Source organism: Lepisosteus oculatus, chromosome 27, assembly GCF_040954835.1.
Source record: "Lepisosteus oculatus isolate fLepOcu1 chromosome 27, fLepOcu1.hap2, whole genome shotgun sequence".
NCBI lineage: Eukaryota > Metazoa > Chordata > Actinopteri > Semionotiformes > Lepisosteidae > Lepisosteus > Lepisosteus oculatus.
Genome location: NC_090722.1, coordinates 7995763 through 8020081, shown reverse-complemented (window position 1 = coordinate 8020081; position 24319 = coordinate 7995763). Strand labels below are relative to the sequence as shown.

At 39.4% G+C, this 24319-nt stretch overlaps 1 protein-coding gene across 1 annotated transcript in view; it reads left to right on the top strand.

Moving 5' to 3' along the window:
- Window positions 1-24319, top strand: part of xrcc1 (X-ray repair complementing defective repair in Chinese hamster cells 1) — a 53161-nt gene that overhangs the window by 10257 nt on the left and 18585 nt on the right. The window contains exons 9-12 of the mRNA XM_015336572.2: window positions 8713-8941; window positions 10361-10477; window positions 17934-18018; window positions 19278-19419. Coding sequence (XP_015192058.2) covers window positions 8713-8941; window positions 10361-10477; window positions 17934-18018; window positions 19278-19419 — 573 coding nt within the window. The remainder of the gene's footprint in view (window positions 1-8712; window positions 8942-10360; window positions 10478-17933; window positions 18019-19277; window positions 19420-24319) is intronic.

Here is a 24319-nt window from a genome sequence, read left to right as displayed (position 1 = left end):
GTTTAATGCAGCCAAAAGCTGCTCCAGCCTGATCCGTTGTCATCTCATCAACCTCATCTTGCTTGGACCTGGTCAGGGCTGGAGTGGGAGACTTCTGTGTTTCATACACCACTGCGCTATAGGTGTTGCATTGACCTGAACATGTACTGTATATAATGTGTTGCATTAGTAGGCAGTGTACTGCAGTAAGAAATGACCTTTATCACAATCGTCTTTGACTGGATATACGCCCTAAAGAGCAAATAGTGATATTGTAAAACACATTTTTATTAATTATGTACATAAAATGGTACTCTAACCTTCATCATTTTTAGAGGTTTTTGTGTCCCGTTTGCTGGAGGCACATTGTATACAGTACAGGGCGCTCAGGAAAAACACTAGCATGTTAACCAACTACAGGAAACCACTTGTCCATCCTGCTTGTTCAGTCTGTTATCTCATCCATCTGTTTCATCAGAGTCACTTTGGCTACTATTCACATCTGTGAATAACTAATGGAATTCATTGTTTCCCATTTACTAATAAAGTTGTATTTTATCGCCAGAAAGCTTATTGATGTTATGCGGTTGCCTTAAGTTGTTGCTGTCCATCACTCTGTGAATATCTGCCGAGTCTTTGTGTAAGATGAGCCTCAAAGCTCCAAAGGAAACTGTTAAGACAAGCGTGCACAGCTCAAATTGTAATGTTGTCGATATGTACACCATAAACCAAGAATGGGTATCCTTGTGTGTCTGCAGATTTTCTTGGTCTCTTTAACAACACAGCTCCTAAAAAACTGGGAGGCCTTGCTACTGTAAGTTGGTTCCATGGAGTCAATCACAAGCTTACTTAAATTAACTACCTAATTGCAGGGTGGGAATGAGTACAGACGTACTAGCCGCTCAAGACCAGGAATACTCTCCCTGACCATAAGCAGTACTCCTTCAAGACTAATTTAGATTTAATGAATGTAAAGAGACAGTATTGTCTCGATAATGGTTTTGGAGCTCCCTATCTGTGCTAGCAAACGTGGCTGAATTGCACTATGCGTGTCAGACACAGATGCTGATTTTATTACTTTTCTGTTCGTGCTGAACCCGCAGGTCCATTTCTGTCAGTCTCTCACTGCTCATGCTGTTAGGAAGAACTGATGCTTGAGTTCTGAAACAGGCTGCCATTCTCCCTCTCTGCAGATGCAAGAGCAGCACTGACAGAGCTGGCCTGGAAACACGCTGAGCTCGAGCTGTTTCGTGCTTTCAGCCAAAACAGCATATTTGGCAGAAGGCATTTGCTTTGCTGATCTTATGTAGTTCTCCTTGGAGAATAGGTACTTATACAAGTTACTCTTTGGCTTTGTTCTCTACAGATTATATTATGCGATTAATCGAATTAATGTTATAAACAGCTTTCTACAATGATTTCATACCCCTAACCCAAGGTTTGGATTTTCTGTTCAGGATTAGGGTCTCCTTTTATAAGTAGATGTCGATAATTGGAAGATATGTCAGTTAATATTTAAAGTAATAATATTATAGTTTAGAAAACATTGAGCTGTGGAATTGTGTAGTTGCCAGATCTATACTAATTCAGTTATTTGCAGATGGTTTTCATTTAGTAATTTCATACTGTTTCACCACACAAGCATGAGGAAAGCAAGGAGTTGTGTACAGCTGTCTTCTGACACAACCAGTATGGAACACTTTGTCAGCTGATAGAATATGAACTCTGTATTTTCCAGGCAATTCAGCGTTGATTTTAGGAGTGTTGCATCACCAAGCAAATATCAATTAGAAGCTGAAAAGTAGGAAGGATGTTTCAGCTGTTGATCCTTCTTCAGGTGCCTTTGCAGTCAACAAACGCTGGCAGAGCCTCCTACTTGAAACTCTAAGCAATGTCACTGCATGATTACAGGAAACCGGCAGGTCCCAGGGGTCATCACTCCTTTGGCTACCTGAAGTCGTTTCAGGTCGGGTTGTGCTCAGCCATTTGAGCTCTGTTGCTTTAAGAATTCTGGTCAAGTTCCATTTAAGACATTGAACATTGCCCAGACTTGTGCTGGCCATATTTGGGCTGTGGGTGTACAGTGCATGTTCTAAGACCTATAGTTTTTATTGGTTGAATCACCGGGGTGATCTAATTTGAGATTTTTGTTTTATGGGGAAAGACATCTTGTTACTGTGTGAGAACCTTGGTGCCTAGGACAAATGAGGGCATTAATGCTTTCTTTGTTACATGATTCCTTTGGACTATTTCTTTTGAAACCTTCGCTCTTTCGTTCTTTGTTGTTTGTGTTAAAAGGACTCCATTTATGCAGGCACTTTTTAAACTGCAGGCTGCCACATGAGTTTTCCCTTTCACCTCTCCAGTGGTGAAACGTTAGCTCTCAGTGGGTGTGTCCTGTTGTGGATGGGACTAAACCAGCCAACGTTTGTATGTTTTCCTTTTTCGCTGGCAGCTCACTTATTTTCAGTTACAACACAGCAGGTGTCAGATAAGGCAGTAAAAGTCAGAAGCAGCTGTTTTTTACCCTTGGCAACACATGCTGGCTCAAACCTGCCAAGAGCCCTGTCTGGTTTCTGTGATGTGAGGTTGGCTGCCCTGTCAATATCTAGCTCTCGCCAAGTGGGATGAGCCTAATTTCTCTGGAAACATTCTTATCTAAACATTTTTTTTTTGCTGGAGGAATTTTTGGTTTGGACATGGATTGCATATTTGGCTTGGATGTGGGTAGAAACCTCAGATGGCTGTATTCTCTCTAGGTGACATTTGCTGATTTAATGTATCGTATCAACAGTGCTCTGCTTGCAATGAATAGATGTCTCCCAGACATTTTTCTTTTGAAAGCCAATATCCGGTGTGTGTTCCACAGGTGAACAAGCAAATGAAAAGTGTTTATGTTCTATGCTATTCAAGGTGATCAGGCTTTAATGTGATTAAAAGACAACAGAGCTATCGATCCCTGGAGTACTGAGCTAAATATGATCGATTTATGGCTGACCTTCCCCGCCACCCTGCTCAGTACAAGTTTTTTTATGAAACTGTTTGGCAGTCTTTCCCTCAGTTATTCTGACATATGTTTTGTTCACGGTAATGTGATGCGTGTTGTCCATTTCCTTTTGTTTTATAGCAGGTTCAAGGTGATTAAATGTTATTTCAGCAACGTACACGACCTGTGTAGGTTTTGTGAATCGTAAAGAAATCATTTTGATTTAGACTGCTTTGTTACACAGCTCAGTAGGCAAATCTTCCTTGTGCAATTTATATTGCTCTATGTTTTGAGAATTATAGTAATTGCAGTGAGATCAAGTGTTGATTAATACCAATAAGTAGCATCATAAACATTCTTTTTCCAATCTTCAGTGCATCTAGCTCCCTTATGATGGAATCGAATTAAGTATTAAGTAATCAATTCAAATTAACAACCCAAATTTGATTAAAATCTTGTGAAGTAATGACCTGAACAGGCTTATATTTATATTTAGAGTTCCGAACCATCTTCTGACAATATTAAGAACATAAAAACAAGTCATTCTGTCCATCTAATTCATTCATTAGTAGCTATTTGATCCATGGATTATCGTCCAACCTTTTTATATAAAGACGCCAGGCTTCAAAAACATGGTGGGGTAACTTCCAACAACTTGTGCCAAATGTAAAGCACCTGAGGATGAGGATTAGTGGTGCACAGGCTTGAGTTTCCAATTGAACATCAGCTACCTGCAAGACATTACATCAGGATTATTTATGTTCCTTAACCGGTTTCTCATCGTAGGCCGCAAAGAAATTGTTTTAGAGCCCAGTAGTCCAGATATTCCCAACGTGAGTCTAGACTACATCTCTAGCAGATTCCCAGAGAGCTGGCTGTGTACTGTTGGAGTGTGTTTGGGTGGATATACGGTCAATGTTGTGCATTGCTGTTTTAGTCCCTCTTTTTTTCTGCAGGCTGATATATATTAAACAACCATTGATTTTCAGTTCATTATTCAGTGTATCTCCATTTTGACTTCATTCTTTTCTTTGGCCAGGCTCATGGAGAGCCAGTGTTTTTGAAGGATACAGAAAAAAGAAACAGCAAAGAAAGAGGCGACCTGATCTGTGTCCTTGTGCCTGAGCTGAGGCTCTAAACAGGCAGCACAAGAGGGAATTTGAATGTAGAATCCCTATTGAAATTCAAGCAACAGCTGTAGGACTTCTGCATCTCAAACACTGAAGCAAGAGGAGCCCAGGGACAAATCTGCCAGAGCCTCACAGTAGAAATGACAAGCCTATCTTTCATTTCACACCCTGGTTCAGAGAGCCTGTCAGGAAAAGTTAAAATATTTTGCATGAGGAGCTTTGGGAGTTCTAGGAGGAAGAAATGTTGTTGGTCCATTTTATTAAGGAGGAGTATAAGGTCTTCAAGACCAATTATTCTTTGTCCAGGTATTTGGAATGAGGTGTTAATCAGAACTCATTAGCCTGTTCTTGACTGTAGTTTCCATCTCCTTTTCTCTCTCAAACAATCCAGTCGTTTGTGGCCTTGATTGTTCTCTCTGCTCGTTTTCAATAAAAGTCACCTCAAGGCTGTTGTCAGTGATGGTTTTTAAGTGAAAACAGGATCAACAATGTCCGAGACAAAGGCTGTTAATGCATTGCCAGTCCTGGTCATTAAAAACACATGTTGGGTAAGGTGTAAAGTCTGACCTTTCCTTACCTTGAAAGCATTTTGGTCACAGGATAAAATCCTGTCTTGTCCTGCTATTTATTTTGTTTTCCTTGTTTTTCATGGCCTGTTGCTATGGGAGTTTAGCGCTGTTACGCTGTTGAGAGTCACGACTGATTCGCGAGATTAATCACGCCAGGTCTGTCAGGAGGTGATGGAGTGCGCCTGATAGCAGTATTTTGTCTCTTCACATAGGGGAACAGTCCTGATTTGCTTCTGCTCGCACCTTGTGGGAACAAGTCAAGAAGGCTGCCAAAACCTTAAAGCTGTCTTTTGCAATAAGTCATACATAATCACATTGTAAGCTATACATTCTTGAAAAAAAAAAGTTAATGTTGATTTTATTTCTTTTGGTGGCTTTTGTAAATGATTTTTTTTTAATGTACCTTGACTGGGGTGACAAAACAAGCTCTGTAACAGACTTTCATAGTCCGTAGATGGAGTTACAACCATTGTTTTGTGTAATTTGTTTGGCACCTTACATATAAACTGTAACAAATGGAAAAGAATAATAAAAGTTTATAGAAACCATATTTAAGTTAGTGAACTTTAGTTGAAACGTATTTAAAAGTTCCAAAAACCCCAAATCCAAGGCATTCTTTATGTATGAAAAAATAAAATACCTTTATTAACAGGGCTTATCTAATTAGCAACAATTACAAACACTTTTTTTTCAGACGTTGCATGTTCTTAAAAATAGAAAACTACCAACAGAAGCTGAGAAGCTATTAGCAAGAGATGAAAGCTTTTGCATGGAACTGTATTGAAGGTTAAATTAACTATTTATACATAATACACATAATATATGATATTCCAACCCATTAATTCTGAAACAATCTCAGAATCGTTCTCGCATTTCCGGATCACTTCCCAAGATGCTGGTTTCCTTCTACATTGTTTGAATATATGGTAACACTTTCGGGGGCTATCAACTCCATTTAATTTTAATTAAATTAATTAATTACGTTAATTTTCTACAGAATGCAAACTGACTCATTGATGGTGAGCTGCAGCTGTGCTAGCTACAGCTAACAGGTGTCGAGGCAGTCAATAGAAAATTTTTAACAATTTTTATTCATGTGTTGTTTATCTTAGTGAGTTCCATGGCACACTGAAGGTAATAATAACTGATGGTGTTTTGCTGTTCAGTATTGGTTTGGAGTTATGTTAAAATGGGCTCTTTAACTCTTGTTACCATTTGCAAACATTCTCCTGTCCCACTGTGCCTTTTGTCATGCCATCTCTACAGTCAAAATCAGCACAGTTGATAAGTGTGGACACTTAATTATGTGGTTGCCATTGAGCAGAGAGCGTAGTCCTGCAGCATTTACAGAACACTGTGAATTAAGTGCAGTTACCTGCCAAGACTTGACTAAATCCTGTTATACTAAGTTTAATTGACATTTCTCAGAAAACACACGACAAGGAGTTATTTATTATGGATTAATAATAATAATAATAATAATTGCTTACACTTATATAGCGCTTTTCTGGACACTCCACTCAAAGCGCTTTACAGGTAATGGGGACTCCACTCCACCACTACCAATGTGCAGCATCCACCTCCAATCCACTCCTGATAAATGGAGTGGTTTGTTCGCTACAGTGACTAGGCAAACATGCAATGATTTTATACATGTTTAAACACCAGGTTTGTGACATAAATATGTAGTACATTGCCCTTGTGTTAGTCCATCTGCTCACACTAGACAAAATGTTTTTACTCAGTGGTGGGTGGTGGGTGGTTGGTTTGAGGGGCACAATGAAAAATATAAGAAGGGTTGCATACAAGATGCTTATTTTATTTTATTATTTTATTGCTCTTTTGGTTGCAAGTAATTTATCTGAAGATCTCTTGAAAGAAGTCAGGTAATTAGATTCAACAAGTGGGAAGCTTGTTTCAGAGCATTAAAACCCAAAGACTAACAGAAAAAAAATTCCAGATCTCAACACTATTGCTGCAGCATGGATTTAAGTCCTCACACTCCGTTACCCCCATCAGAAGCATGATGACTAGAAGAATGGCCTGGGTTGGTCTGAAAAATTATCCAGACCCGAGCAGAATGCATTCACTCATTCTGTTCCCTAATGTATCCTGATGCATAATTATTGGGTTATTTATTTCGTGTCCAAATATTTTTTTTCTGATGAGTGTGTTTTCTCTTAAGATCATTGAATTGTCAGTTCTTCCAGTTACAGGACCTCTCTTCTGAAAATTGTATGAGCTTTCTTTAATAAATGAGTTTTTATGCATGGTGGAGGTGGGGGGGTCTGTCCTTTCTAACTTTCCAGAGATGAATGGAGAACTCCAGGCCAGGATTAGTGTCAGCATTTCTGCAATAGCTCACTGAAATATTAACTCCCTTTCTTAACATCTGTATTTCAGTGGCTGTTTCCACACCATTTTGTGCACTATTTTATCAGTATGTGCCTTCTGACCTTTTGTGGTAGCATGTGCTTTGTGATTCTTGGTCGTATTTGTAATGTTTGCTCACATCGTCTTTGCATATCCAAATAACAATTTCAGCAAAATCCACTGTAAAAACAATATTTGGATTATTTAAATATTTTTTAAATATTTAAACGTTTTGGAGTGAACATTTTCATTTTACGGTATTGCCATCCCAGATTAAATCTATTTGCATGTTTTATTTACTTGGAAAAAAGATGTCTTCCAGCAGTGTATTTGATTTAATTCTATTTGGCATGTACAGTATTTAACTTTTATTAGTACCAATGTTTTTTTTCCAGAGCCTTAAAAAAAACAAAAAAAAGCAACACATTGTTGGTTTATTCCTTTACAATTTGTCTTTAAGGTACTTCTCTAAAAGAAATCAGCAGCCAAGAGCAACTGTGACCAAGCTATCCTGTAGAATCTAAATTTGAAATTATGCATCTCTATTGTTACATTACAATTCAAATCAAGTAATATATGACATCAATAAGGTGAAAACAACTTAAAAGCAACTGCCCCAGGTTTGCAACTAAACAATCTTTATAACAGCTTTGAGAATATGATCAAACATGTGGACAGTAATTTTTTCAAATCCTCATATAATAATAATAATAATTGCTTACATTTATATAGCGCTTTTCTGGACACTCCACTCAAAGCGCTTTACAGGCAATGGGGACTCCCCTCCACCACCACCAATGTGCAGCATCCACCTGGATGATGCGACGGCTGCCATAGTGCGCCAGAACGCTCACCACACATCAGCGATCAGTGGGGAGGAGAGCAGAGTAATGAAGCCAATTCATAGAGGGGGATTGTTAGGAGGCCATGATTGATAAAGGCCGATGGGAAATTTGGCCAGGACGCCGGGGTACACCCCTACTCTTTTCCAGAAAATGCCCTGGGATTTTTAATGACCACAGAGAGTCAGGACCTCGGTTTTACGTCTCATCCGAAGGACGGCACCTGTTTACAGTATAGTGTCCCCGTCACTATACTGGGGCATTAGGACCCACATGAGCCGCAGGGTTAGCGCCCCCTGCTGGCCCCACTAACGCCTCTTCCAGCAGCAACCTTAGTTTTTCCCAGGAGGTTTCCCATCCAGGTACTGACCAGGATCACACCTGCTTAGCTTCAGTGGGTTGCCAGTTGTGAGTTGCAGGGTGATATGATATAATGAGGGATATCTTCAAGAGAATAATTCCGGATTGTAAACCATTTAGAATCTAATCAGTTTGTTTCCTAAATTTATGACGTCATTACTTCTCCAAACAAAAATCATGATATTTGTTTTAGATATGTACAACATCAAATAATTAATGGTGCTCTAGAATAATTGAGATTGCCTCCCTAGATTGAAAAATAACATTTTTCCCCTTATATAATGCTACTATAGCCATAGCAATAGGAAAAGTGATTTTACTCACAGTACTTTGTGAATTTCCCTCTCAAAAATTAGGAAACATTTATAAAATATTTGGGGTATATTTGAGTGTTTTTGAGCCAATTGAATTTGTACTCCTCCTTGTTTTTATCAGTTTTTTTATCCCTCTGTGCCCTCTCCTTTGTATCTCAGCTTCTCCAGCCCAGCCCGAAAAGCCTCCCAAACACGACAAGTCAAAGGCGCAGAAGAAAGAGAAGAAAGCAGATCACTCTGAGGGGCTGGAGTTCCACCGCCTGCTGGAGGACACAGTCTTTGTGCTTAGCGGATTCCAGAACCCCTTCCGGGCTGAGCTGAGGGACAAGGCCCTGGCGATGGGCGCCAAGTACAGACCTGACTGGACTCCTGACAGTACACACCTCATGTAGGTTTACAAGGCCGTGCCTGTGGAGAGGTCCTTCATTGTCAAGGCTGCCAGGTGGTTTTGAATGAAAATGGAGGTTTAAAAGTCATTTACGGCCACTGGAGTTCATAAATGGGCCTGAAGGTTCATCTTTCAGTGGGAGAGCTTTGGAGCATGTGAATGTTAAGTGTTGTCAGATCTTCTAACAGTCTAAAACTATTCTTTGGCCCCTGAGATTGAAGATAAATGGGCAATTCCAGATTAGGGAATAATAGGAAGAAGCAAGGCTAGTTGTTATTCATTACACAAGGGACAAAAGTAGGCATTGGAAAAGTGGATTATCATGATTATATTTAAATATTCATATTATAAATATAGGATAATATATAAATATTTAAATGAGTGCACTTATTAACCCATTTTGAATACTTAATAGTGTTTTGGTGAAAGCTAAAGAATCTCCCATAGGTGGGAAGACTTTAAAGTGCACTTTAATCTGACAGCACAAGTGCATCTCCTTATTTTTAAATGTAAGGAAGTGTTTTTAAAACCATGCTGATGAAAAAGAGGCAGCATTGACTGCTGTTATACTATAAATCTGTGGCTGGAGGAGAAGGCATGCCAACAAGCTGTCTGCCCAGATAAATTAAATCATGTCCACTCATTCATTACATGTTTCATCAGTTGAAAATCATTAGCTGAACAAGTAAATAAAAAATGGGTCCATTACAGACTGTCTGATTTCACAAAGCACAGACGATTAAACAATTTCGCTTGAAAGCATTTTTGAGCAGCATGTGTGGCAGAGAGTGTGTCTTATGTGGTAGAGTAATTGATTTTTCCTAGAAGGAGAGTTGAAGTCCTATTCTTTATTTATTGAAGTTGAAAAGCTGGTGGAAATCCCAAGTTGCTCAGCTAGAAAAGGCTCCTGTTTAGTTCACATCCTCAGTTTTACAGTCCTGGTTCAGGTCTGGGTGATTAAGCAGCTTGGAGCCAAAGTTACCAAGCAGCAGTATATAATTGCTGGGTCTGACTGGGCTTGACTTGGCCATGAGGATCCTCAGCTTTAGAATTTGCAAGACATGGATCACTCCTCCTGTCGATGTGTAAAAATAACAAACAGCTTAAATAGGAGCACATGTGAAATCCTTATCCCTCCCACACTGAGTGAAGGTCATAGTAGTGGATTACTTAAGAGCTGGTAGTTAGAAATTGGAAATCTGCAAAATAGAAACAGTTAAGGAAAATATGTATTTTTGACTTAACAATATGATATGTCCTGCATCAGGTGTGCAAATAAACAGCTTGTTGAGCAGTGGTGGATGTTCATCCAGTATCCAGTAGTGTATCAGTACTGTGTACTGTTCCACAATTGGATTGTTCCATAAGAAGTGGAATTTTTATCCCAAACTATATCTTTGATCTCCTTGTGTTTTCCAGTTGTGCCTTTGCCAACACCCCGAAATACGGCCAGGTGAAAGCGCTAGGGGGCGCTATTGTGCGCAAGGAGTGGATCCTGGACTGCCATAAGAGGAAGCAGAGGATTTCGTACAAACGGTGAGAAATGCCACCCGACAGCAAATGCTTGCTTCCGCCTCATGGCACAACTGACACAGGGACGGGACTGGAATGGAGCTGTATGTTCAATGCACTGGCACCGCTGTCTGAGGCAAAGGCATCAGAGAAAGTAATGAGAAATGGAGGTGAGAGTCAAGTCTTTGATCAACAGGAAAAAAGGCAGCATTAAAATTCTTGAAGGGCCTGTGAGCTCCTGCTCTCTTATTAGCTAATCTAAGAGCTGGCGGCTTTCATTTCACACTCCAGGGCCTGAGTGGCAGGAAGGGAAGGTTAGCACTGGATTCTGAAAAAAACAGAGAGGTCATGCAAGGGAATACAGCAAAGAAATATTCTGGAGCTAAAAAGTTCAAGTCAGAATAGGAGTCATCCCTATTGTTATTGTACAGGACTTAAGAGTGCCATGTGCATGGGGCTTTTTGGATGCCAAACAATAGGTTGTCAGTCATTTCATTCTAGTCATCTCTGTTTATGTCAAAACCACACTTCTTTCTGCCTGCTGATATATTCCAGACTCCAGATGTATGTTCTTATCAAATAGAAATATTTGCCAGCCTTGTCACAGGTATTCCGATGCCGTGACAGTGATCACTAGTTTATCGACTTTGGGACACTCTCATCTGCACTGTGCGCTGATCTGGGAGCTTAGCAGTAAGGATGCAGTCGCATACAGTAGTTCAGATCCTTAAGCATATATGAGCATCACCTTTTAGAGATATTGTTTTTTCCCAGATGGTCAGAATATTGTGGTTTGACTCTGGTGTTAAAGAAATATTTGTTCAATATGTTTTTATAATAACAATAAAACTTTACTCCAGTGCTTTTGATAATCCTCACGTATTATATAAGCATGATAACTCAGCCAGCATTGCACATGGGGATCATTTGCACTAGAAATAAGGGAGTGCTGCCACACTGATGTAGGTGCTTAAAGGTTAATACATGCGTTTGTTTCATCTTCGATCTGTAGAGCTGCGAAAAATATGAAGCTCTCTGATCACACTTTATGAAAATGTTAACATCAAAGGGAGGATTCGGGATTACGTCATTTTGTAGCTTCACGTGGGCTTGCTTTTTTACATCCTCTTAGTGGTCTGAGACACTGTCCTTGGTGTGGACTGTTAGAAGTAGAACTGATAATTAAGTCATATATTGCCATTCCACTGACTCGGTTATAAATCTGAAACTAAATTCGGCATGTCTTGGATTGCGAAATGTAATTCGTTATTTTATTTTTCAATCAATACATTATAGGGTGCAATAGATTTGTTTTTTTTAAATGGCTCAGGTTTAACTGTGATCCAGACATTGTGGGTTTTATCTTGGGTTATGTCACTAGCTGACCTTGACTGGGGTTCCCCAGGCAGTGGTGCTAAAGTTACTAACTGAATGTACCCCTTTAGACCGTTTTTTTCAGCAGCGTTTTTTGCTCAAGCAGAGAGGATACTAAAATTAAGATCTTTTGCAGTTTCTTAACATGTAAATAAGTTTAGATGTGTTATGCAACTTTGAGAGAAGGCATACTTGGAAATGAATCAGTTCAACAGCGGAGGTGGATGCATGAAGAGACGTTCTTTTAATGTTTCAAACTTAGGATTGAGCCCATGTCTAAAACTTTCACGTTCACGACTGAACACCTAGTGTTGCCACAGCCAGGAGCGACTTGAAGTGCCCCGACAACACCGGTAACGGCTCAGAACCTGGTCAAGCAACGACAGAGCCTAAATGTTAGCAGTAATGAAACAAAGCCACGCGCATTGAAAAACGGCTGTTAGGAGCATTTCGTTCACAAAGACATTTCAGACCGGCCCCGGTTTATTTATTTAGATGTCGATTTCAAAGCAAGGACTCTGTTTTTGTAAAGCGAACGTGCATGTTCCTCAAGAGCCTTTTTTCTTTCCTTTTGTGTTTCGGCGGAGTCGCTCTGAAAAGCCCACAGAGGCAGGGTGGGCTCGGGGACACGCCTCCTCGCCTCTCCACTCACCGCTGTTCACAGACCAGCTCCTTCATCGTGGCTGTAAAGGGAGCTCATTACACAGTCTGTATTTAAAACCTCCATTTCGCATGGGTAATTAAAACAACAGGCTGCCTTTGAAGTGGAAGCTGGAGCTCTTTCAGCCATCGACAAAGAACCTGCCTCCTTGCACATAAATGTCAGGGATGGAAATTAAAAGGAGATATGCAGCCTTGCAAATTAGAAGTTTAAAAACATTTTTGTTTTCAATGAATGACAGTGTGTGCATACCTTAAATAGCAGTCCATTTGTTCTTTGGTTACAATATGTTACTGCACTTCACTGTATGATCCTTGGCCTTAAAAGCTTAGTTATGCATCAGGTGTAGTCTATGACAGATAACGTAAGAAAGTCTGTAAAGCAGAGGAGACAATTTGACCCATCTGTATTGATCAGTTAATACCTAGTTGTCAGTATCCAATCACAATTAGTGATTTTTTTTCTTGTTTTTCTTCTTTCCGATTTTAGAGCGGCAATAGGGTGTTGACCAAAAATATCCACCGTATTCTCAACTGAGGCCTTACTACTGCATTGTACAATTTTAACATGACACTAATCAATTTGAGTATTAAACTTTTAACTACATATTCCAACTTGTTTTGCTTCTTTTACTTTTTACCCACATGGGCCAGAAGTCATTAGTTAATTGTCGATAAAAAATACCTGTCTTTTGTCCTGTTTAGTGTTTCCCATTTTATTTTTGCAGTTTTTCCTATCTGCAGCTGTCGGTGTTAAATGTCATTAGATGGACATTTATGCAATATTTAATTACAGCTAAATCTTTTTGGAATGTCCTTTGCAATTTGGTCCTCCACAAACTTGAACTTGTACTCGACTTTCACACTCTTCTGGAATCTAGGGTTAGGAAGAGTGGTCCTAATACAGAATAGTCTGTTTTCTTCCAATTAACCCATTCTTTCCTTTTATTTTAATACTCTAATGCAATATATATATATATTGCTATAATATATTGCTTAACATGCAGTGCACAGAGCATAAACTATGTGAATATTTATAGTTTGATGGCTAAAGAAAAACAATTCAAACCAATTCAACAAATGAATTTTTCTTTCATTAATGAACCACTTTTTTAGTATTAATAATTGTATCACCCTAATATTTTAAATAGGGTTACAAATACATTCTACAGGTGTTTCCAAAAACAAATGCAACAACTCTGGTGGGAATAGTTATAACTACAACTGCTCCTTTACTGCAAACAAGTATCCATGAGTGCTGACTTCATTTCTTGCATGTGGAAGGAGTTAATTCAAGATCCAGCTACTTTTCCCGTTAAGAAGTTGAAATTAAAGCTTGAGAAAAGAAACGTATTTTAAAGCTGGCTTTTTCTGTGCATTACTTTTGAGTGCAGTATGGCACTCTGAGACAAATGTTGTTTTCATGGGTTTTAATGGCTGGAATTGCTGACCAAACTTTAGACTAAAAAATGAGATAACAGAAGTGGTTTGACACTTATCCGTGAAAAAGAGTGAAAGCCTGAGAAGTTATGAGGTATCCAAAGTAATCATAGCACCACAGTTAACATACTGATGGGAACTTGGCAGGGAGCCTGACTGAGTGTACATGCTAGATTGAAGGCTTTCCAATTGGGTGAGTTATCTGTGCTTCACTGAGTGAATTTACTGTGTATCGCCTAAGGAATTCTTGGCAATTGTCTTATGAGACTTTCAGTCCCTTTGGCTGCTAGACATTGCATGTTTTTGCATTTATTCTATGGGAAACATCTGTATAGTGAAAGAAGCATGAGCAAGAAAAGCCATTCCTATTATTGTGGCCAAGATCAATACACTCCTTTGAGACTGAAAGCTTTTTCTGTATTGTTTTTCTTCCGATTTTTTTTCTCATTTTTTTTCTGTTTTAAGCTCTGAGGGCCTGATTGAGTCCCCTGCTGTTTATGAAGAGGTCCATGTCCTAGATTTTTTGGGGGGTTCTTTATCCCTAAAAGCATAGTGTTCTACTTGTCTCTGAAGAGCTCTATTCAGGGATAAGACATTCCTCTTCAGAAACATACCTGCCCTGTTTTCTCCTCATTTAAAGCCTCTTATGCACAAACCATAATGCCCTTAGTCATAGGAGTATGGTATCATGCACTTGTTGTTTTAGATACTCTTAAAAATAAAAGAAAATGCTCAGTTACTATAGTATTCTGCAGTGTTGGGGGGAACAACACTAAAATAATAGTCCAGGAATACTGTATTAGAAAGATCTGGAAGCCATTTTAAACATGTTTTTTTCCATCCTTTCATTTAGTGCTGCCTTGAATTCCTGGTCAATGTCACTGAAGGCAACCTCATTACTTATTACTTCATTGCCAAGAGGCATCTTACTCATATTAGTTTTTTTGTTTTGTTTTAACTCTGCCTGATCTTTGGTGTCCATTTCTGTAGACAGAGCCAGTTGAACCTTCCTATAATGATACCTGGAACCGTTCTGAAGTGTATAAACACTTGAAGCTCTACTGGTCCAGTGGTCTCTTCTGACGACACTAATGCATCAGCTCTCAGAATCTTAGTTGCATTATGGATGTTTTTCAAGGCCAAACATCTATAAACAAATTTTTGCTTCTTTTTTTTTTAAATCCGTCCACAGTAGTGTATATTTTAGAAATACAAATAAACTCTACTGTTTATTTGTTATAAAATAAAAAAGAGATGGGACTTAAGATGGCCAAATGGTAATGTATAAATAGGTAATGGCCTAATCTCATCATTAGGCAAGTAAATTAAGAAACAGTGAAACACCAAAATGTTATTGGTTAATGTTCCTTGCATCTGCAACAGAAGGTAAACAAAATATCCTTATTCACAAATTTAAAACAACACGGGGGGAACTTGCGATGCAACCCAAACAATCAGCAGTGATTCTGTTATGGACAACTTCATAATTATAGATTTGCTGCACTTTTTTGTTCACTCTTACAGATCAAGGCACATTTTAAAAACAGTGGTCCACATTACCTATGTAATTCGAAGTATAATTGTATTTTTTCTAACTTAAAGAAGAAATGTAGCATTGGAGAGACACTTGGTGTTTGCCAAAATCATTTGCATAAGAGCCTTTGGCCTTGGTAGGATCCCTGTAATACAATCAAGGCCCTTCCTGCAGTGGAATGGGCTTGAGTTAGCCAGGCTATCTCAAGCACGAGCAGCCCCTGCGACTTGACTGGACACCTGTGATTTTGCTGCAGCATTCCAAAAAACATGTCTCCCATGAGGCACCGTGAGAGAAATCCCCTACTCCTCATGTTGGTGCATGAGGGAATTGGACTGTGCCACATTGATCACTTTTACCAACTGCAAATGGGGAGTATAATAATAGGCAGAAAGCTCATTCTACAGTTTTAAAAAATGATTCTGAGGGCATTGATCTTTTCCATGACTTTTTTAATTTGCTACAGTTTCAGTTTTAGTCTGGTGACATTTTCACTTCCTGTTCAATTATCCCCGTGAAGTAAATCCTGAGAACAAATGTATGAAGTGTGTGTAACACCGATTTTGGGCCTTCGTTATTGAAATATATGTAAAGCTCTCTTGCTTGGCACTTGAATTACTGGATAAAGTAGATGGAGGGGTTTTTAAATTCTACATTGAGAATTCCACCTGCGCTAGTAGCTTAGGAGCTTAATCCGTTCCAGTGTGTTCCCTGCTGGCTACACAGAACCTGTTATCAGTGGGCCTTCCCACTTTTTCAAAGTTTGTGTGAGACACCTGTCACCAACTGTGGCAAAAGTCAGACAGCAATGATTTAAAGAGACAGTAGAGAAAGGGTCCTTTTAAAATATTTTACCCCTGGTTTCCGGTTCTGCAGATTTTTTGTCCCAGATGTAGACTTTATTAAAGCACGCACTCAGTGGAAATCGTTTCCCTTGAGTTTTCTGACATGCCCAGGAACTGTGCTGGTAATCTGATACTCTAAAGTGCCTGACAGAAGAGACATCATTGACTAAAAAAGCTGAGGTAGCCTATGGGCGAGTCAGGCCCATGTGGCAGGTAAGATCAGAGCTTCGGACAGGCTTCATTACTCACCTGGTCTTTGATGAAAAGCCCACACACACTTTTACTATAATTCACAATTGCTGCCCTTGCTCCCTGTCCTGTACACTTCTCTGCCATTATTATGGACAAAGAGACACTTAATATGAAGAAAACGTTTGGAAAGTACACCCAGCTATTGCTAAACAGGTTATAGCTGACTATTCCTTCACATCTGGGGAGTGTCAATGAATGTATCTTTTAATTTGCTGAAGGCATAATGGACAAGCCGAAGTACTGTTGAGTCTGAACCCTTTCACTGGGATGATAACTGACTTAATTGCTCTTTTAGCCATTTTGCTTTAAAACCACAAGGTCACAATTAAAATTTAGTCACGCAGGTCCTTATCTGGAATTAAGTCCATCCTCAAGATCACTGAATTACTGTATTTCCCTCATGGAACAATATGGCAATGCTGATAACTCGTTCCTGTTCACTGGTGTGGAGCCCCTAAACCCCATCAGCAGAAGTGCTGATCTTTATACATGTTTACTGTCAATGGGTTTTCCTTGGGTGAAGGTCATTTGGTTCTTATCTCTCCTAAACATTCACAACAACAGTTGAAAATGTTGTCAGTGGAAAGTCAAGTCTTTTATTCTGTTTGATTGTTTAAATGTGGGATAGCAGTTTCTCTGGGTGTCCAGTGGCCATCCAGTTGATTATGTCTTTATAGTACACCGTTTCTTCCATATTTTGTTTTCCTATATTAATTACCCTGTTAATCTGCAAGATGCTTTCATCTTATTATAATGTTTTGTAAGGCATAAAGTATAAACCAGTAGAGCCAATGCAGAGAGCTTTTGAATCCTCATACTTAAAATGCTAATACCTACAGTAATGCTCAAGCAAGTTGATATTGAAAGGTGTCCACAAAACACCCAGGATGACCTCAGCTCTGGTTTGCACTGTCAGTAAATGAGGGGTTGGTTCTCATATGCCAGATTGACCCTCACTAAGACATTGCAAGACAGAGCACAGGTGACGCTACATGTTAAACCAATGTCTCTTGCTTATCTACTTATAGTAGCTCATTAGACAAAGCCTTTTTTTTATTAAGCGTCAGCCCCTTCCTTGAATTATAAAGCAGATTACTCTTCTGTTCTGCAGGTCTACCATGGTGCTGTTTGAAATTCTCAAAAAAGCATAATCTACACACTTTCTCTTCATAGCTGATAAGAAGCAGTACCTCAATGCTTAGAGAGCTGTTAGGTGCCAGACCCTTTGTCACAGAACCATAGGTTTGAGAAGTGACCTGATGATCCTGGATCAATAATAATCTGTAAGTCATTCAACAAGACAGGCTGAGTGGCCAATTTCCATTTGCAGCTTTTCTGATGTTGTATTATTGACTGTGTTTTTCTGTTTCTATAGGTACCTTATGGATGGAGCAGAATCCAGCTCGGAAGAGTCAGAGGAGGAGAACAAGACAGATGATATTGAAGATTCCTGCAAACAGGTTAGCAAGTCCAAGTGTTTAGTTGGACACACATCTCTTAACATGGAGCTGGGTAGAGAGGGTGACAGTTTTTACCCCATAATGTGCCCAGCAGACAGTGTTAGGGGTGTGCAACCCTGAAATGGGAGTAACAGAGCCCTGCAGAGTTCGTAAGATTTAAATAGCCAGGAAAAAGAACCAGTAACTAGTAAGCAAAGAACTAAACAATATTACCGAAGAATAAATTAACAGCTTCATGTTGCTTTTTGCTGATCTCAGCCCGTCACTTCTCGAAGGCTCTGTGAGTATGGCTGGGTAGATTTTCAGATACCCTCATTTAAAACTGGTTGTGCAGTTACTAATGAAACATATATCCAGTTACATTTTGCAGAGCTTTGGCTAATTAAATCTGGAAGACTAGTGACCTCTTCCATGTGTGAAATATCCTTTGTATTTCTGTTTAGCTTCTGAAATTTGATCTCTAAATTCTTAACTGGTCACTGGTTCATGTGGTTCTTATTAGTTACCTCAGTTTTAAAGATCTTGGGAAGAATTTCGGAGGCACCAATACACAAATTTATATACTGCCATATCGTAGATGTGTAGACTGAGCTTCATCTGGCACCCCAGCAGAGACTAAAATCATACTGATGTGGCTGTAGTGCAGGTAGAGTCTGTCACATGAGAAGTTAAACCAAAGATTGCTGAGCACTGTTCAGAAGAGGAGGACTGCTTGGCTGTATTCTTGTTCAGGCTTTCTAATGGACTCCTACCTAAAAGTCTCAGAACAATTGGTACTTTTTCACATAGGTACTTCACCTTGTGGGAATCTGGAGCAAAATAACGAGCCTTGTTGTTGAAGCTGATGTCCTGGCTTCTTTCAAGGAGGAGCTGGATGAGATCCTCGAATCAATTAGCTAATAGCAACTAAATAGATAGACAGGCGAAATGGCCTCTTCCTGTTTGTAACCTTTTGTAAAGCTCCGTGGTTTAAGTGGCCCAGAACCCTCCATCTACTCCTAATGTTCCGATTTTACGTAAGCTTCCATTTCAAGAGAGAGCTGCAGTTCAATAGGGGAGGGGGTGAGGAGCTTCCTGTCTCTAAAAAGCCATGGATTATAAAGTATTACATGATTGCACTGTATCCTTTAATTAGAGAACAGAAAATGGACACTAGTGGCTATGATGACATGTTAAGAAAGATCAATGTTTTTGAGCAACGAAAGAGATAAGACCCTACATGTCTTTTGGGTTGCTGAGTTCATTGAAATCTTTTCCAGAGTGGACATTCCCCCAGTAGGAACCACAAGAAGGCAACCCCCCAGAAAGAGTCCAGAAGTGGCTCAGACAGGCCAGGACCTTCTCGGGATGTCCCAGACGAGGAGGACAAGTATGGTGGTTCCACAGATGAAGACAGACCTGGTATGTCATAGCCCATTCTGCTCATTCAGGGAGTCATCCTGAGGCTGGGAGATCTTTAAGCCAGCGTTTACGGTACAGGGCTTGTTACCTACAGTTCATGCCACTGAACTAGATTCACAAAAGTGCAGCAGAATTTTACTGCAGTATTTCACCAACTCATTTCTGTCACAGGAGCACATGCTTAACAGTTGTCTTATCATTATTCTGCAGTTCTTCCCTCTACAGCACACAGACTCTTACGTCTGGACTGATTGTACACACATTTGCATTTTTAGGAATCTGAATGTGCTGTCACACACAGCTTTCCTGTTTGTTAGGCTTTAATTCCTGAGACCTGTTCTATCTGACCTTGGCATTAGCTCATTACCATTAAGCTGTGTGAGGTCCCTATGCATGACAGGGTTCCACAGAAATTAGTTAGTTCTGCCTTGCTCTGCAACACTGAAAATAAATAAACAGCAGTGTGTTTGACACATCTTGATTGTGTGGTTGAATTTCCTTCTAGAACACAAGAAATCTGAATGTTTTTATAGAGCCAGTTTTCCTATATAAAGATTTTGTTCTGCATTGTTTTACAGTGATCTTAATTCTGAAATTTTCTGTTGTGATTTTAATATTTCCGTAGCTTCTCACATTAGAAATGTTCAAATTTTGCTCAAAATTAATTTTTTAATAAAAATGACAGGACTGAGAATACTATTTTACAACACAAAGACAAGTTAATAAAACGTTCGCACCTTGTCACAGAACCTACAGAAAATCTGCAATGATGTAATAGTTGTATTATACAACACTTGATTTACAGTGGTATAATTACATCTTAAAATATAGTTTCCTAACTTTTTGCAAAGTGTTATCCTTTTATGTTTCTGTACAATAAAGAAAATGGTATTTTACACTTATTGACACTAGACTGTAATCCCTGCGGCCTAGTCTGTGATTTGCTATTGTGATATTATTGTAAAGCTGTTTGAGATCCTATATCAGGATTTCACAGGAATTCTATTTTTTTTCTCTCGCACTGAATCAAAAGAAGTGAATGGCATTTTATAGAAAACATGGCTGAAAAGCCACATGTGAGGGATGAATGCATTAAATATAATCTTTTGAGATTTCTTTCATACCAGTAAATTTAGTTATTGTGCTCAGAGTTTTTCCCACTAATCTAGCCTTTTCATTCAGTCGTGTCTACCTGATAAATTGTTGAGGATTTTTATTGTTGTCACTAAGAGGTCACAAATACACAGAAACATGGGTGCTACAATCCAGGATGTCAAGATTAATTGTCTTTTATTTGTGAGACTTAATAGAGACTAATAGACTAATAGAGAGCTGTACATGAAAAGAAGAAAGAGATCTTTAGCAAAAGTGGTATTGGTTCCATTTGGAGTGCCAGGCTGGGCCCTACAAAAACAGTTCAGTGGGATGAACACACTTTCTTTCCATGCTGTTGATGTGGGATCTTTTAAGAAATAGCACAGTGGGGATCTTGGATTATTTAGCTTTTAATAATCAAATGATGGGTTTCCTCAAAGTTAACATCATATGTTCATATTTATTGCTGGAGACTTAGGCTTCCATTTGAAAATGAAGATTACGTGTAGTATTTTCTTTGCTGATGTAAATTGAGTCTAAACTAAAAGATCAATAAGTAGCAATTGAATATGTGATTATTTTTTTTAAATGTTCAAAGGAAGAATGTTACATTTTTATTTCAAAGTGCAATAAAGTTCTGTATCTTTAATAGATACAGCTGAATATATGTGACCTTGATTGTACTATGATGTCTTTCTTAATAGTGACAAAGACCACATCTGAAATGTTTGTGAAGATTAATGATTAATGTATGTAATGGGAAAGGGTGCCAAGTCCTGTCATCCCAGCTACCGTCTGTAGACTGATTGTCTCTGCCAACGTGCAGAAGAAAATAATATTCTACTGTTATCTTTATTCAGGACTTTTCCATCCCATTATGTCTTTCACCGCTCATCACATTTAGTTTGTGCAGATCAGCATTTAGGTCAGTACAAAAACTGTTCTAACTCATTCGCTGTCTAATTATTATCAGGACAGGACATAATTTCATTTTACAATGTGGAAATTCGAAGACATCCACGCAGTGCTGTCAAAAAGGATTAAAATAATGCAAATGTGAAGGACCTTCACAGAATGATCAATGGGAATATGCAAATACACCATGTGTTGGAAGCACCCAAAAGCTTGTTGACAGGCTGGGATTATAAAAATATTTTGTAGAAATAAAGAATACATTCAGAGTTCTTTATCAGCCTGTGCTGTGGGTAGTTTGCCACGGGGACTTCAGTACAAATTGTCAGAGAACAAGCTGTTACCTTTGCTGGGCATGTATGCTGAACTGCTAAGAAGAAATTGCTGTACTGTCACTATATTGTAAATCATATAAACTTTGGGAACTATCATAGTATTTTTTTTCCACTAGTGGAAGTCATGAAGCCAAGCAGCAGCTGATTCTTCAAACATATGGGGTGTCCTCTGGCTGCCATCCGATTAGTTGAGAAAAGTCTTCAAAATCTGGGTTCAGCCACAGCTGCAGTGTCCTGTCATGCGTCTACCCTAACCCCAATACCTCACTGCTGAGGTGGCTTCTTCACACTAGTCGGGCTAATGATGAATCTGATATAGCGTGAACTTGTTAGACTAATTTGGCTGCTGCTTCCTTCTGGCATAGATGGGGGAGTGCAATGGTTACTCAGCATCCAACCAAGAAAGAGATTTGCATCCAAATGGTTTTGTGATGAGACTGGTGGTCTCCAGTCTGCGTAATTCCCAACAGGTATTAAGGCCTTTAACATTAGTTAACTCATGATTAACCTCATGCAGTACACCGTCTTCCGCGATGTGTATTGTGACATCTCTTATGCCCAGGAATCTGATCTGGCTCCTGTTACAGTATATAGCAGTTTGATCCAGCTCAAGTTTATCTTCAGCTCCAGACTCTGGTGTGCAAAGTCAATGCCACTTGCTAGATATTATGGGATTCCCTGACTTACTGTATTTACATTCTGAATGTTTGCATACCCAGCAACTAAATGATGAAGCATGTCCAGCTCTATCAGTGCTTGCAGTACATAAAGAGTACAGAATGCATAGAGAGAATCAGCAGAATGTGCGCAGTTCCTCTGTCCAGAACTGGAACCAGGTGTTTTGCACTGGGAGTTGTATTCATTCCATTGAGCTTTGAATTTGGGCACGCTTTCATAAACTTGGCATTGGCAAAGCTTGCAGAAGGCCCTGCTGTGCCACCCAGCTACCTGCTGAAGAAATGCAATCAGCAATTAAAAATCTTGATGACTTTTTCTCATCTTAGATCTAAAGTGTTTCATCTAGGAAAGGAGGGCAGAATTGCCAAGTGTTTTGCAGCCTCTGAGGTTCAGCTGAAAAAATCAAGCGCTGGCTAGAGAGGGGAGATTAAAGCCTCTTGATGTCTCCAGCATACAAAAACATCCTGTGCCTTCTACCTGAGCGCGAGAGTGTGGGGCTTATCTTGCTTAATCCTGCATCAAATGGACAAAGCTATCTGAAGCTGCCGGCTGTGTTCATGCATTAAGTAGCTCTTCAGGGAATTGACGAGGAGAAATGGCAGAGCCTCAGTCATAACCCCGGAGAGAGAGAAAGATGAAGGAAGATCACATCAGGACAGTCTCTCTCACTTGGCATCTTCTTCAGATTTCACTTCTACCAGCAGTGTATTGAAGTATTGAAGCAGTGATGCTCTTAAATCATTACTTTCCTTTTGAAACAGAGGCTTCTGGCCTTGGCTTCCAGATCATCTATGGATCGCATAAGCGATTGTAAAAGGTGATGAAGATTCTTCTTAGCCTCAAGCTACATTTGCAAGATTTTAAATATTGAATTAGGGCATTGATGGGTGTAATGTTCATGCAGTTTTTATTGTAAAGGCAACCATTTTTATAGACATAGACTAGAAAAAGATCTTTTGGTGTCCTTTAAATGAAATTGGCCCCCATATCAGACTTTAGTCCCCCCCTTTAGTCTTTAACATAGTAGGCTTTAAGGGCACTTAATTCCAGTATTCAGTTTGCTTAAAGGCATTGACAGTCAGTTCTATCGAACTGTTTAGACAAAACAGTAAAACATGAACCAGGGTTACAAGTGGTAACTATGATCGTGTTTATTTAAAACTGGGAAAATGAGGCACATACTGTATTTCTATAAAGGGTTGTGTTGTACGGAATAAGCTTCCCAGCCATGTTGTTGAAGGTGATTACCTACCTGCTTTCAAAACTGTGGCTGGCCCAGTTAGCTGCTCTAACACTAGATGAGCTCATTGGGCCAAATGGTTATGCTCTGCTATGAATTGAGATAATCCTTGCTTTTTAATAAGTGGACAGACTGGTATCACCGCTCAGAAGAAAAACATTTTTTGTTTTATTTTAAAACCACAGCAATTGAATAGTGTGAAAGAGCTGCAGAATTGTCAGGCTGCTGATACTGGGTTCAGTCGCAAGAGGGCGGACTAACTCCGCTCTGTGGAAGGAAAAAAGGCTAACGATGACTAGCTTTAAAGGGGAACTACAGTCCCAGTTTTTCTGACCGGTTATTAAATCTTGGTAACGCAGTCAATAGACGGTTTTGCAAAATTTTACCAATACCGAATTAAGCACAAAATCATGAACTTTTATGAAACTACCGTATGGCCCCCATGTTGTTGCAAACCGCTGGTCTCCCCATGTGCGAGAGCGAGTGTTGGTGAGCATTGTGACGTGAAGCGCCTTTCCTGCTCACCAGTCGCCGTAGTGACTAATGTAATGCGATGTACGAGCGGATGAGTACAGGTTGTACAGCAAACATTTCAGCAGAGAAATGTTCCCACGTGGTCTATGTGCAGAGTTAACAAGTA